We start from the raw sequence: 14,805 nt of genomic DNA, 5'->3' as shown, positions 1-14,805 counted from the left end.
GTTGCGGCTCCCAAGTAGTCTCTCATCCAGGCACTGACCAGACCTGGACCTGCTTAGCTGCAGCCAGGTGGTGGCCTCATGTGCCTTCAGACTATACCATCGGACCACTGGGTCAGTGTGTTGCATGATTAACAGTTCTTCTTGCAATTTTGGTTTGTTGAAAGGGAGGGTATAAACCCCTAAAACATGTAAATAAATAAAAATATGTCCTCACTTCCATGACGGACACTCCATCTCCAAATCCCTCCTGATTTACTCATACAGAAAAACCCTTTTCCAAATTACTGTAACTCTCCCTTGCACTTCTACTCTAACCACTCTCTTTTAGCTCACTTTTGGTTATTAAATTCCAAACATCTGTCTTGTTTTTCAATCTTACAGTTACACACACTCACACTCTAAAATGATTTATGCATTTCAGAATTCAGATGCACAGGACTAAAAGGTGTCAAAAGATCACTACCACTTACATGGAACTGCTGATCTGCTGCACTTGCTGTGGAGTCAGGGCAAATGCAAAGCAGGTTTCCCGAAACCGCTGGCTATTATCGGATGCTATGGGAAAATAAGAGGAAATTTGAGTGTGCAAGAGGAAGGATCACTCTACTCATCCATTTTGGAAAATACAGACACCCCACCCACTCCTGAGAAGCCATGAACACACCCTTCCCCAAGCTGGTGTTGTTGAAATAAAACTCCCATCAGCTCCACCTAACTCGGCCAATGGTCAGGGATGATATGAGTTGTAGTCCAACATCTTCTGGAGGGCACCAGGTTGGAGAAGGCCAATTTAATGCCAGGCCCATGTTTCATCTATAATCAGAAAGAAGATCCACAACCTCACATATATTCTAGAGTTGAATACTTCTCCCAATAATGCACCCTTACCTTCTCCCCTGATCAACTTGAATATTTTTTCAATGCTTCCGAAAGAGAAATACGGTCAAACCTTGGTTCCCAAACGTCTTAGTTACCGAACAAATAGGCTCCCGAACGCTGCAAACCTGGATGCAAGTGTTCTGGTTTGTGAACATTTTTTGGAAGCCGAACGTCCAACGCGGCTTTTGCTTGAGTGCAGGAAGCTCCTGCAGCCAATCAGAAGCCGCACCTTGATTTTCAAACCATTTCAGGAGTCGAACAGACTCCAGGAACAAGTTAAGTTCAAGAACCAAGTACCACTGTACTAGGAAAAAAGAACTGCTATGAAATATATACACTTTTGGAATGAATGGAATGCTCATAAGACAAGGTTTTCCTCACTACAAATGTGTAGTACATAAACCTTTGTGCAAAGCAATCTACAGCAGGGTGGCTAACCTTCAGGTGTGGTTGGACTCCAATTCCCATTTTCCCTGGCCACTGCCCATGCTGGCTGGGACCAATGGGAGCTGGGAGGCTAAAAATATCTGGAGTGCCACAGGTTTCCCCACTCATGTTAATTCCTGTGTAGACACTATGGTAAAGACATACACAACATCCAAATGTTTTCAATGTTGCTATAAAGTGTAACATGCAATATTAAGGATTAGCAGAGATTTGGTGACTTGCTATACAAAACAGTTTCAGCCCCGATACTATACTTACTTTACTTTATTACCAACTTTGTGGTTTCTATTTTCCACTAATGCAAGCACTTAAGTAGCGTAGGACAGAGAACCTGCACCCATCTCTCTAGCTAGCATTGGATATATTCCCCACCTTGCTTGTACAAATATGCATGGGTTTACAAATTTCATAAATATATCAAATAGTAAAATCTGGTACATCAGTGGTAGCCAACAAAATACCGTAGTTGTGCTGGTGTAAGCTACAGTAACAGTATATCCCCACTCTCCTTCTCCCGTGTGCATCCTGTGTCAGGGGAGAAGGGAAAATCATTGTGCTGTTGGAAACATGTTGCTTAGTGCTACGCTGAATAAAACAATAAAGCAAGTTTAGCTTTGACAGGAGACTATGTATTCTCTATATATTTCAGGCTTTCCTCCCTGCCCCCACCCACACCCTGCCAATCTCCATAGCGTCAATATTTATTGAAATCTTAGATTTATATGTAGGCCTTAACCATGCAAAAAGTGACAATTTGATACAGAACTTAAAAACAGTGGTCCTAAGAACCAAAGAGGTAAGCTTTAAGAGTAGCCAACACAGTAAACTTTCAGATGCTTCCAGTCTCTTTCTGAAATATCAGAATAGCTTATTATTCCACTATAGATGTCATCAGGTAATTGCTGTATAGACTTTAGCATTTTTCAAATGACTAGTTTCTTAAACTGCATTTCTTCCCACTAAAAACACTGACACCTGTAACATTGTAAATCATTTCAATGTATCTATTCACTGAGTAATTCACAGAGCAAAAGCATATCAACTCATTCACAATGAATTACTCTGCTTCCAAAATACCTAGGTCTTTTGATTCTGTGAGGCTTTTAGTAATACATCTGTTCAAACAAGTGCTTGCAGTACAAGGCAATGAAGAATTAGCTCAACAAAAAAGGGACTATGTTTCATCAAATAACAGGGTAATTTAATTAAAATACCAAAAAAACAGAAAACAAAAAAGCATCCTGGGAAAAGCTAGACATTCATTTTCCATTTCTCAGTTGGCTTCAATGAAGGATGCAACACTGCAGTGACTAAATAAGTTTCCTTCCAAGCTGGGAATTTTTTAAACAACCACCACGATGTATTACAACCTGCGACCCCAAAGTCAGAGCCTACCACTACACCGGCATATTTTGTGTGACAGCAGATTTGGCAACACTGGGCTGGAAAGCTGCACCATTTAAAGGAACTGAAAGCAAAAATAATCTTCCTGATTGTAAGTGGGAACTGAGAGTGAGCCAAATATATCACTAACAATATATTATTCATCAAGATGGAAGCTAGCCAGAACTCTAGAACCAAAACCATCTCCCCTGGGGAAATGGCTGAGGAGTCTTTTTTATGGGGGGGAGGATTATGGCTCAGTTATTGCTTATTCTTTAACACTGCAGACTATTCTGGGGTCCTGGCTTATTTTACAGTTCTAAAATGCAGAAATTCTTTTAATATAAAGTATTTATTTGAGGAGAAAGATAAAAGTTTCTATCATCTATTTTTATTTAGTGAGTACATCAGCCTTACCCAACATGGTATATTCCGGATGTGCTGTATGATTCCGACTCTCATCAGCCCCAGCCACCATGACTGTGCCAGCTGGGATCTTTTGTAAATACAACACATCTGGAGGGACACAAAGCTGGGAAAGGCTGACGTATACTTTACGTCTCATTCTTCCCCTCAGGAGCTTGACAGCAACACATGGGTGATTCTCCCTAGATCAGCGGTTCTCAACCTTGGGTCCCCAGATGTTGTTGGACTACAAGTCCCTTCATCCCTGAGCTCTGGCCTTACTAGCTAGGGGTGATGGGAGTTGTAGTTCAACAACATCTGGGGACCCAAGGTTGAGAAAGGCTGCCCTAGATCATACAACTACCACGCAAAGTGGCAAAGGCCACAAGAGCCCAAGGAGATCCATGGCTGACTGGACAAATGCAAATCCAACACTATATCCACAACACCACACTGCCTGGCTCTTCTTTTTAGACACATTAAAAGATATGCATGTGAAACACACACAAAGTGTTTGGCCAAGTGAAGGTGTATGTAAATTGTGTATATTGAAGACTGGGGTTAAGAGATGCAATTAGAGCTGCAGGAGAAAATGTTTCAAATGTGAAGGCATGAAAGAAAAGTTGTAAAATCTAGTTGGGATGCCTCTATTTCCTTCCGCTTAAAAAAAGTGAATGTGCTTCTCTCTCTCTTGGTAGTAGCCAGTGGCTAAATATAGCACCACAATCTTTCTCTTTTAAAATATTTCTTGCTGTGTTGGGAAAAGCTCCCCTCCGATAATCATTCAGAAATGCTCTTCTACTGCCTTTGATGAACACTGTACTATTCAGCCTAGAGCAGGCTACACCACTCTATTTCAATGGTCATCAGCTCAATTTATTAGCTAAGAACGCCTTCCATCTTCCCTAGCAAATTGGCCATTGCTAAATAATTAAAGAGCTCACTGCGATGACTTAAGGATAAAATGTATAGGGAAGTAACTGTCTGCTGGGTAGGTTTCATAGTACAATAAACTCCGACTTATTTAAAATGAGAAAGTTCTATTGCTGAATTGATGCATTACATTTCTCTTTCTGAGAAAGTGATGCAAAAGGAATCTCCTGGAGACAGCATAACATTATAGCAAACATATTAAGGTCCATAAGAGATGCAGTGGCTCAACGGAAGTAGAGTCCTGCAAGAACTCTGACACGTATTGCCAGGGCTTGATGCATCCAGATAATGCACAGCCTATGGCACACCTATAGCAACATCATGGCCATGGACACTTGCTAACTGTGGACTCAACAGGGGCAAAATAAATCTGTTCCCTTTTGTGTAGTTATGTGTGTGTGTGTGTGTGTGTGTTGTGTTTTCATTTCCACTCATTCCTCCATACCTTCAAATAGCTTCAGCGTGTCATTTTGAGGACAAAGATCCTATATTTAGGTACAGATACTATTCTCTGCTATGGGACCTTGGAGAAGGGTTGGTGCAACTCCTAAGGATTCTGCTGAATGAAGCCAGCCATAATTCCCACTAGCAGAATCCAGCATTTGTAAATAAGAGCCATAGAGGCATCAACTCTTAGAACTGGTTGAAAAGAGGCAGTATTCTTGAGGATCACCCACGGCATAGTGGAAGGCAATGTGGGTGGCATAAGGCAGCATGGTTTTGTAAAGACCCCAAAATTTCCACTTGGCTTACTAGCCAGCTCCTATTTGTGCTCATCACCAATTCTCTGCACAGAGAGTCATTGAGAAAATGCAGAAGGCTTGGGGGAGATGTGAGATTTTCCTCAAAAATACCAAAACAGTGTAAGACACTCTTGATGTTTCTCAGCTTCTCCAAATCTCAGAGCAAATGAGATCAGACCCACACCACCCTTCTCAAGCCCTCTGCACATTCTCAAGGACTGAGGGATAATTGCTGGTGAGAAAAGGGCTCATGGAAGAGGCATGGTTTTCTGTCATTTGCGAAAAGCTATAACACCCCAAACAATGCTCGTCTCTTATTCTCTTCATACCATGAGGCATCTCAGAGACTAATGGAGGCAAGGCACTCAACAAGTGACCTTCATGCTGTTGGGCTGGGACACTTGGTCTTGGTAAGCAGATGTGGCCATGCTTGTGGCCATGAATACATTAGACAACATGGTAGCTGCTCTATGCAGAAGACACAAACTGCAGACCAAGGAAATACGCACTATTCTACCAAAAACTTATGCTTCTTTGACATGGCATTAATGCCTAAAGCAAGCCTTGTATTGTGGGTACAAACAATGAAAATCCACTGCTGCTTTCTGGCTCATTATGATCTTTCAGTTGCCTCTTGAGGAGGACTTTTCTTTGAAGCAATACTTCTTAAAGTGCCAAACAAAACACCACTAAGTCAAACAGAAAAGCAGCCCAGGGTTTTGGGGACACAAAATGCCTGCTGGATTTATGGCTAGTCGGTCTATGAACAGATGAGGCTCAGATTTTTCCAGAGTGCGTGCTGCAAGTAATGAGTGGCATGGAGAAACCCCCACGGTTTTAGAGCCTGTTACCTCAAGATGGAGAGGAGATAGCAGAACAGGGGAAGCAGCAGTAAAGGAGGTGAAGAGGATATTAAAAAGATCCTAATTTCATTTTTAAAAATAGGGAAAGATTTAGAACAAAATATATTAGAACAATAGAAGGTGGAATCTGAATGTGGTCTGCCAGAATTCAAAATGTAAAACTGAAGTTTTCATTTGAATTTCAGCTTTTAAATGCAAAATATACCAATGAAGAATAAAACAAAAAATTAAAAAAAATTCATTGTTTCCAAGTTTTTTTAAACCGTACGAAAGGAGTAGCTATTGCACTAGAATATCACATCCAGATCAGAAGAAAGCAGCAAATCCTTTCAACTCAAATGTAAAACTTTTGAAATCCTATCACAAAACATAAAACTGTATGTGCATTCTCTTCCATTGCTTCCCACCCCCACAAGAGTTTCTCAGTTTCCCTAATAAAATGTTTGATGTACATGTAGTTTATTAATGCTTGGGCCACAGGCCATTCACATAATAAAATCTTTATTGGTTATGAAAAAGGTAAGTATTATTTACTGACAAAACAAGAAGTGCCAAAAGTTTATGGACTTGAAATACCAAATATTCACACAGCTTCAAGCAGGGTCTCAGAAATTTGGCCTGGATTAGGTAGCCAGCTAGTTTCTAGAAGCCCATAATGCTTGATTTTCTCAAACATCCCTCTCAAAACAAAACATCCCTTTGGTACTTCCTGCCCAGAAAAGGGGTTTTACTGGGGTAGGGAATAGTGTGTTTGCATAGCGATCCATGATACTAATCCCACCAACAACAAAAAAGGCGCTCTCTACATTTTTGCTTTGCCAACTTTAAAATGCTGTTTCCTCTGCTAAACACCCCCCCCCCCAATAAAGTGCTCACTGGCAAATGTATTTGTGAACCCTAGGTTTCAAGTTACCTTGTGCAAGCAGGTTCCTTGGAAAACAGTATTTTTCATTTTAAAACTGTAAATGAATTCTGGTTGCCAAGAACAAAATGTGAATGATGTTAAAATGATAATTGTCCTGTTCCTCTCAAGCATTTTAATATTAGCCACTCTTGGAGACAAGGAGCTTAGCTAGAGTGACCAAACTTGTCTAACCCAATATGGCATGTTTCCACTTGCCTGTTCTCAAAAGTTTCTAAATCTAGCCAAGGTCTTCAATATGAAGATTTTGAGCTGGCGATAACCCAGCTCTGGAACTCTTTCTTGCAGTTTGAAGATACAAATGTTTACAGAAGATTGAAATACATCAGAATATTTTTATAGCAAACCTAACCTGACCAACCAAAACTGTGGTCAATAGGTACAAGACGTTAGCCAGGGTTGTGTCCCTAAGGAATGTGCCCACATAAAGTCTTTAGCCCTCCAGATGTTGCTGCTCCTCAACTTCCATCAGCAAAGATGACTAATGGCTAGGAATTATGAGAGTTGTAGGTTCAGCAACATTTGGAGGGCCAAAGGTTCCCTACTACTGGCATACATGGATGAGGCTTGAGAGCACTCTATTAACAGTGGCTTTGGTCCCTCACAGAGTACGGACTTCAGAACTGGTGCTGGGAGATACCTGCTCAAGATTTTCACCTTTTGTGTAAACAAGCAAGCATAGCCAATGTGATGTCATCTAGATTTTGTGGACTACAACTGCCATGAGCCCCAGCCAGCAAGATGAACACTCAGGGGTGATCAGAGTTGTAGTGCACAACAGCCACATAGCACCCTGTTAGTTCCTCCTGGTGCATATTATTATTTCTTAAATTTATTGGTCCTTTTTTCAGCAGGTTAATTCAAAGTGACCTACAACATATATATAGTGTCACACATAGCTTCAACATCTACATGAAACTGCTGAGAAAGATCACTCAGGGATCTGGAATTGGCAGTCACTAGCATGCAGATAATATGCATCTCTATAGCCATGTTCTGGCATTTGCATTAAAATGGGGACAGGAGCAAGCAATCCTGCCCCAATGCCCCCAGACATGCCGGCTGCTCTCCAGACCTTTGTACATTTAGTGCCAATGCCTGAAGAGTGTGTTGAACATACTTAGAACCCTCACTGTAAGCCGAAACACTACCTTATCAGGGTTTCTGGTCATAGGGAGGATTTCTAAGCATGCTCAACAGAACTTAAAAACTCTCTTCAGATTGTACTGCTAAATGTGTTAAACATCGTTCATAAGTGCCTTGAGTGGCTCATTTGTCAGACATAGAAGGGTGGGGTATAACTGCCCTAATAAAGAAAGAAAAACAGCAGGTAGACGGTCTACATGCCTGAGAACCTGAAATCTTCTTCCAAGCCCTTTACAAAATACTCATTGTCAGTGGAAAATGCTCCTTAGCCTTATTCAACCCTTTTGCATTGTGCAAAGTTAGAGATGTACACCTGAGGCAGATCAGCTCGTGTTTTTAAATCAACTAGAATACAAACAGATTCACTCCCATTCATCCTCGTGAATCATTTAAGTGGATTGCACTGGGTTATTATTAATAGCTAAAGGTATTACACCCAGATGTGGCAAGCTGGGATTCCTTGGGGCATTAAGAAAGGAGGTTCAGTTCAGTTTGTTCTCAACAAGACACCCTATGAGATTTATGTACAACCTCATTAGATAAATCTGCCACAAAAGCATATTCAAATTAGGGAGTGGGGTGGTAAATAAAGACATCTTCTCCAAAGGTTCCTTGAATGGCTTGGAGAAAAATCTCATGCACAAACGTACATTCTTTTAACACCACTGACATTGAAATGGGTCTACAAGCATACATGCAATGGCTTTTCTACACTTAGCTATCTGGGAACCTCTTAGGACTAAAAGATTGCTTTTTCATCTATGATGCTTGTTGTACTAAAACTGTGCTGTAATGTTTGTTCTCCATCTCTAGGTGTCACCACAACACTCTTTTCTAACAGCCTTTATAGCAAAATAGAAACAGAAGTCTTTCATACACTTTCTACAGTAGGGATGCATGAGGCTGAATTGCACTTGCTTTACACAAGCAAGTAATTTGGAAAGCGAGAACAAATCAACTTACACAACAGAACCCATGGAAAATGAGGACTGCTTCAAAGAACAGTTAAATGACATTTTCCGCTACATAGTTTTCAACACAAATGAACTCCCATGTAAATTACAGGAGAAAAAGGAAGCCCAGATGGTTCCTTATAAAAAGTTGTTAGATGTTGTTAATCAGTTTGAATCAGAGAGTTGAACCAGAAGTTGCTAGAGTTAGAAGTAGCTATAATTTTGCTACAGTTAAGGAAATTGTCAAGCAGTTGTGTCCCAAATACTATGGTCCACCAAATCAGGAATGTTTGTCTTGCCTTCTCATTAGGAAACCAGGTCTATCAAAGCTCTCCTGGGGCCAGAAGGAGTATAAATCTGTCTTTGTTGCAGTCACTGTATCCATGCCCTTTTATTAACAGAACTGGCATGGTGATGGGGTGAGATTGATGCTGCAAATGTTTTAGGCAGAATATGGCCAGGACTAGCAAGAAATTTATTCCCATGTTTCTTAGACAATCAAAAATGAGTTGATCATCTTTCAAACAATTAGAGGTTCCAGTGCCTCACTAATCCACAGACAACTGCTATCAGGCAAGGTAAGCATTGGAACTAAAGCAACTTATCATCCTCGTTACATGCATTAAAAGAGAGAGGTACACAGTGTCATTCACAATTATCAGGGCAGAACACTGTTTCTCAAGATATCGAAGAGGTCAAATCCCTAAGCCATTAATGATTCCCATCACCAAACAAGGGTGGGGTGGAGGGATCCGAAGGAAATTCGAATGGTTACCATGTAAGTATTTCAAAAAGGGAATCATCCTGTCCAGAAAGTATTTAACTCCACTGACAAAATAAAATATATCCAAAGAGTAACAATGACCTAGGATCTGTTTCCCAAGGAAACAACTCTTCTTGAGCTATTCCACAAGTCACCAAGATGACAGCATGAAAACAAAAATTCCTGTTGTGCTAGGAAAGGGCCTAGAGATAGAAAGCCAGAGACCCTGCAGGGTTGGCTATAATCCAGGCAGGAAGAGTCACAAGTGACTGGAATTTACATCAGCCTTTTAGAGACTGAACAAGTGCTCCAAAAAAATGAAGGGCACATTCAAAATACTAAGTGCTTCAGACCCATTTGTTTACTACCTTGAGACAGACAGTGTTAACGAATATTTGAGAACAATGCTCTGACAAGGACAGTTAAATGCAAGGTAACATTATCTATGACAATACAAAATAACTTTGAAAAATGCTTATCTTCACATCTATTTTTTAAGGAGCACCTTTTCAAGCTTGAGGTCGCCTTGCCAGATCTGAACTGTATGAACTAAAGAGTTTCCCAAAAGACTAAAATAAATTATAAGCTAACACACAGACTTTTGTGAACTGCCAACTTTTGTGGATCTATGTGAAAGGCTAAATTCATAGATTTTCAGACTTAAATGTTTACCAACATTTAAGGTAGTACTCCACAGCTAGCTTCCTATAAAACATCCCTTGGAGAATAATTTGTGAATGAACCACTGTAAACTGATTATGACAAAACTTCCTGCTCTTCACATTATTAAATAGTAGGTTAACTGCATTCTTGAAAAGGTATCCAAATGACTGCTTCCTTCAAACAATCTCTGGGTGAAATGTTTGACAAAACTGGGCTACACCCATAGTAGCTTCAAGACATTTAATTACATATGCTGGCAATATCTGTAACCTTATTCCCCTCTTGCTTGCCTGCAGATTAAACTTTTTGCAATGGGCCATCCGCCCCACCCCTCCCATTAGCAAATGATTAAGACAAAGACTGGATAAGGCAACCGACAGACCTATGCACCAGCATTCCCAAGGAAGGAAAAGTATAGCTTAATGACCTTGTATTTATTCCCTATACCCCCATGCACAATGAGGGCATTTGTAAAAAGTAACAATCATTGTTTATTATTAATATGATTAATATGATTTACCTGCTCTTCACCACCAGGGTGGGTCACAACAATTTAAAATTTAACATTATACACCATTTAGAACAAATGACAATTAGAAGCATAGGGTGGGTCCTAAAATACACATCTCAAGTGCCAAATGCCAGGGCAAAGAGATGAGTCCTTACCTAGGCTGGTTGGCTTTATCAGTTCGTCCAACAAGTCGTAAAAGGGTAATTTCTGAAGCTTTATGTCTGGATGGACAGGATGGAGTGCTGAGGTAAGGTGGGGCAGTTCCAGTTCATGTTTAGGTCCCATGAGAGAAACAGGGAGCAAAGGTGATGTTGCAGGGTGGCTATCATAAGCAAGCTGTGGAATGGTAGATGGTGACAAAGTACCAGATATAGAGCTTGAGTGGACGCTGGGGATGGACAAGTCTGCAGGGGTCATGATTTTCTGTGGGAACCGCCGCCTGTACAGTTCTTTGATTTTCATTTGGACAGCAGGACTGCAACCAGATTTGAGCAAATGCAGGGCTTTCGTAAGGAGTTCGTGTTTGCGGCCGTGCTTGTTCCTCCCTGCGTATCCAAGAAGTACTTGTAGCTCAGAAACTCGGAGGCTCATCACCATTTGCTTGAAGACAAACAAAAAGCCAAGATAAGTGTTATTAACATCGCACCATCATTGTACAAGGTGTTTTGCAGAATAAGCAAAGCAAGACAGAACCTTGCCCCAAGGAACTTACAGCATAATTTAGGAGGGAGGAGAGAGACCAGAGTAACAAGACACACACATAAGAAAATGCAATTTCACATATTTAGGCATCATTTGGGCTATGGATGAGGAATAATGACTTAAGTCAAAGGCTAAACAGAAGAGATGGTCTTTGAACGTTGGTTTGAAGGGACGGAGTGGTTCTACAGAGTTGTTCTCTGAAAGAGTTCGATATATGAGAGGCTGCCGAAAAAAAACGACTTCCCTACAAGCCCTTTTGGAATGAAATGCCATGTCCCCACTAACTTTGATGAGGTTTGAGAAGCAGCCATCCACAGTGGATTGTAAATGTTCTTCAAACTTGAGGCCTGAGAAACCTTTCGCTACGGCAGGAATAAGTCAATTTGCCCTAAGATATCTTCCTCTCTAAAAATGGTTCTACTCATTCTAGCTTCTCAGTGCCTTGGGATCAGGCTACCTGGAACATCCCACTCTTCCAGATATACTTTCTTAAACCTTAAGAATATATCTAGAGGTCCTGCCCTGGGTGCTCTTGCCAAATGGTGGGCAGCCACCAGGGAGAAGAGAGCCTTTTCAGCATTGGTTTTTCCCTGATATGGAAAATTTTTCCCAGGAAGGTTTGCCTGGTGTCATTTCAGGTGTTTTTTCAGTGCTTTCACTGCATCAATGTAGGTTTCCGTCCCCATCCCCTTAATGGTTTTGTTTGTATTTTAGTTGCTTTTTACTTACTTATTGCAAGCTATCCAGAAAATTTCATGCTATGGAGAGGCATACAAATGTCACAAATAAATAGTGTGCTTCTGTTCTTAATAAACAGAGCTAATGCAGAAGCTCTTGCCCATCCTTCCAGTATCTAACACAGCGTATAGCCTCATATCCCAAACAATTACTTTTCCATGGTTCCATTATACTCCTCCCTAAAGCTTGCCTGATGCATTATATGTGCATAATATCCAAACTGTCAAAAGACTGAGGGTTACTACAGAACAACTGGGAGCAGGAGGAATGCTGATGCAATATATAACCTGCAACTCTCAAGTAAATGGTTGCATTACATCTGCTCTAGCCCCTAGAAGTTTTATACTGACACCTATGAATATGAAAAATCTAGACCTCCTTGGGCCAGGCTGAGCCTTATTAAATCTCCAGAACTGGATTCCAGAAAAACAAGGGTGGAGCTCACAAGTCTGAAATATTTTTCCATCTACGAAAGTATACTTAACACGCCCAGAATTTGTGGAGTTTAAGCTCAAAAGGTTATACACTCTCAAAGGCAGCAAACTGGCTTTTAAATCAACTGAAAACTACCCTGTGTGTTAGACCCAAAAAACTTGTTTGAGGAGCTATCCCCATTTCTTCTATATGTTGTGCAGCAAGATACACAAATCCTTTAAAAAAAACTTAATAAATGGACGAAAATATAAAACCTAAGGAATAAAAGTGAGCAACTGTGGGTTGTGAAGTCTAAAAAAGTATTCAAGAATGCCACATTCACCTTGATAAAACAAGCATCAATGAAACATTTTAAAGCATCATAACCTAGTGATTTATACAGCAAACTCACTTAATTCCTACTAGAAACTGAATAAAGCACAACTATTACTACAATTGTAAAATATATCCCTAAACATGGACTGTGCTGTCTACCTTCATTTTCTTAAAGCAATCTCAAGAGAAGAGTTTACGTTGGACTTATATGGAAGAGATCATGGTGGTTAAGAAAACCACACAAGGCACCTAGACTCCCAAGCTCCTGAGTAGTAGTTACAAATTCAGTATTCCCTCAGTTATGTACATAGTCTGCCCCTCAATTTTTTGAATTTTTACTAGCCTTCACTGGGACCATCAGATATCCCTTAAATTTCTATGTTGTTCAAGGAGCCATTGACAACATGAAGCTGCTCCCCAGTATCACAGATAGTATTACACATATATTGTAAATGGTTTGTCTGTGAATCACCTCTTCATTTAGCCAAAAATTCAAATCTAAAATCTCTGGAAGAAATTCCCAGTGCACAAGAAAGCTCTTTTTAAAAAATCGGTTCTGGGGAAGAAGATGTTGCTGAACCTCGGATGCCAGAGATGGAGGAAGTTGTGGCCCAGCAGGAACATGAGTTGTTGGATTTGATAAATGAACTTGGAAAAAGCCAGATTTGGAGAGATAAAGTTTTGTTTGGTTTCGAAATGGGGGGTTGGATAGACCCCCTTATGCAGGGATGTTTTGACTTTCCAAGTCTGGCAATGGGTCGCGAGATGTTCGGGGTTGTGGGGACTCTTAATTTTGGAGGGACTTTGAAATATGTTCTTAAATACCACATGGAGTTTAGTGAGGACTATGGAAAAGGGGCTGATTTGTCGAGAAGGGTCAAAAACATCGTCAAGCTGGAGTGCCCACGAGTGAAAGGAGCAGGAGACAAAGTAAAGTATAGGTATAAGTATGAAGAAGAGCTGCGGAAGGGACATGGAAGAGACTTAAGGGCCTCGGACATAAGATTACCAGGTTAATGCGCCAGATTGATGGGATAGAAAGGACTGACAAAACCCGGGACCAGGAGGAAGAGACGCTGGAGGAAGATTGGAAGAAAATTTGGGGGAAAAAATTATTAGGATTGCCTTATAAAATTAATGAATGTTAGAAAAATGTTGGAACGAAATTATTCGGCTTTAGCAAAAATGTTAAAAGAATTATGTAAGAATATCTTATGGTTATGAGAAATTGGTATAAATAAGATGTAAGCTTTAAGTTTCAGGGTCTTTTATAGTAAAATAAGGTTAAAATAGACTAAAGTAATGTAATGGCGGGTGGCGCTGTGGGCTAAAGCCTCAGCGCCTAGGGCTTGCCGATCGAAAGGTCGGCGGTTCGAATCCCCGCGGCGGGGTGCGCTCCCGCTGTTCGGTCCCAGCGCCTGCCCACCTAGCAGTTCGAAAGCACCCCCGGGTGCAAGTAGATAAATAGGTACCGCTTACCAGCGGGAAGGTAAACGGCGTTCCGTGTGCGGCTCTGGCTTGCCAGAGCAGCGATGTCACGCTGGCCACGTGACCCGGAAGTGTCCCCGGACAGCGCTGGCCCCCGGCCAATAAATGTGAGATGGGCGCACAAACCCCACAGTCTGTCAAGACTGGCCCGTTCGGGCAGGGGTACCTTTACCTTTAATGTAATGGCAGAATATTATGAAAAATGGAAAGGATTTGCTGTGATAAGGAGGAGTGAGGAGGTCAATGAAAGAAGGTAATGACAGTTAAGAATTTGAGAATATTGGATTTGTTTTTAAAATTCTGTGGCGTATTTTTGTTTTTTGATTGTGTTCTGTTATCTGTTTTGTTGTTATTTTTTGATTTTGATTTTTACCAATTTGTATTGTTTGATTGTGGTTTATTTTTCTTTTGGTCTTTCTTTTTCTTTTTCTTCTTTGTTTTTCCTGTAATAAATATCATTTTTAAAAAATAAAATAAAATAATCGGTTCTGTAAATAAGTAAGGAGAAGTACACCA

At 40.7% G+C, this 14,805-nt stretch overlaps 1 protein-coding gene across 3 annotated transcripts in view; it reads right to left on the bottom strand.

Annotated features, from left to right (window-relative positions):
• PIAS1 (protein inhibitor of activated STAT 1) overlaps positions 1 to 14,805 on the bottom strand; it is a 50,598-nt gene that overhangs the window by 16,021 nt on the left and 19,772 nt on the right. For all 3 annotated transcript variants that reach the window (XM_082198497.1, XM_082198499.1, XM_082198498.1), the window contains exons 2-3: positions 10,767 to 11,211; positions 471 to 555 (exon numbers count right to left, since the gene is read on the bottom strand). In XM_082198497.1, the coding sequence (XP_082054623.1) occupies positions 471 to 555; positions 10,767 to 11,211 (530 nt within the window). The remainder of the gene's footprint in view (positions 1 to 470; positions 556 to 10,766; positions 11,212 to 14,805) is intronic.

Source organism: Podarcis vaucheri (genome assembly GCF_965113315.1).
Source record: "Podarcis vaucheri genome assembly, chromosome: 14".
NCBI lineage: Eukaryota > Metazoa > Chordata > Lepidosauria > Squamata > Lacertidae > Podarcis > Podarcis vaucheri.
The sequence above is the reverse complement of the archived record's forward strand: the minus strand, read 5'-3'. Positions and strand labels throughout refer to the sequence as shown.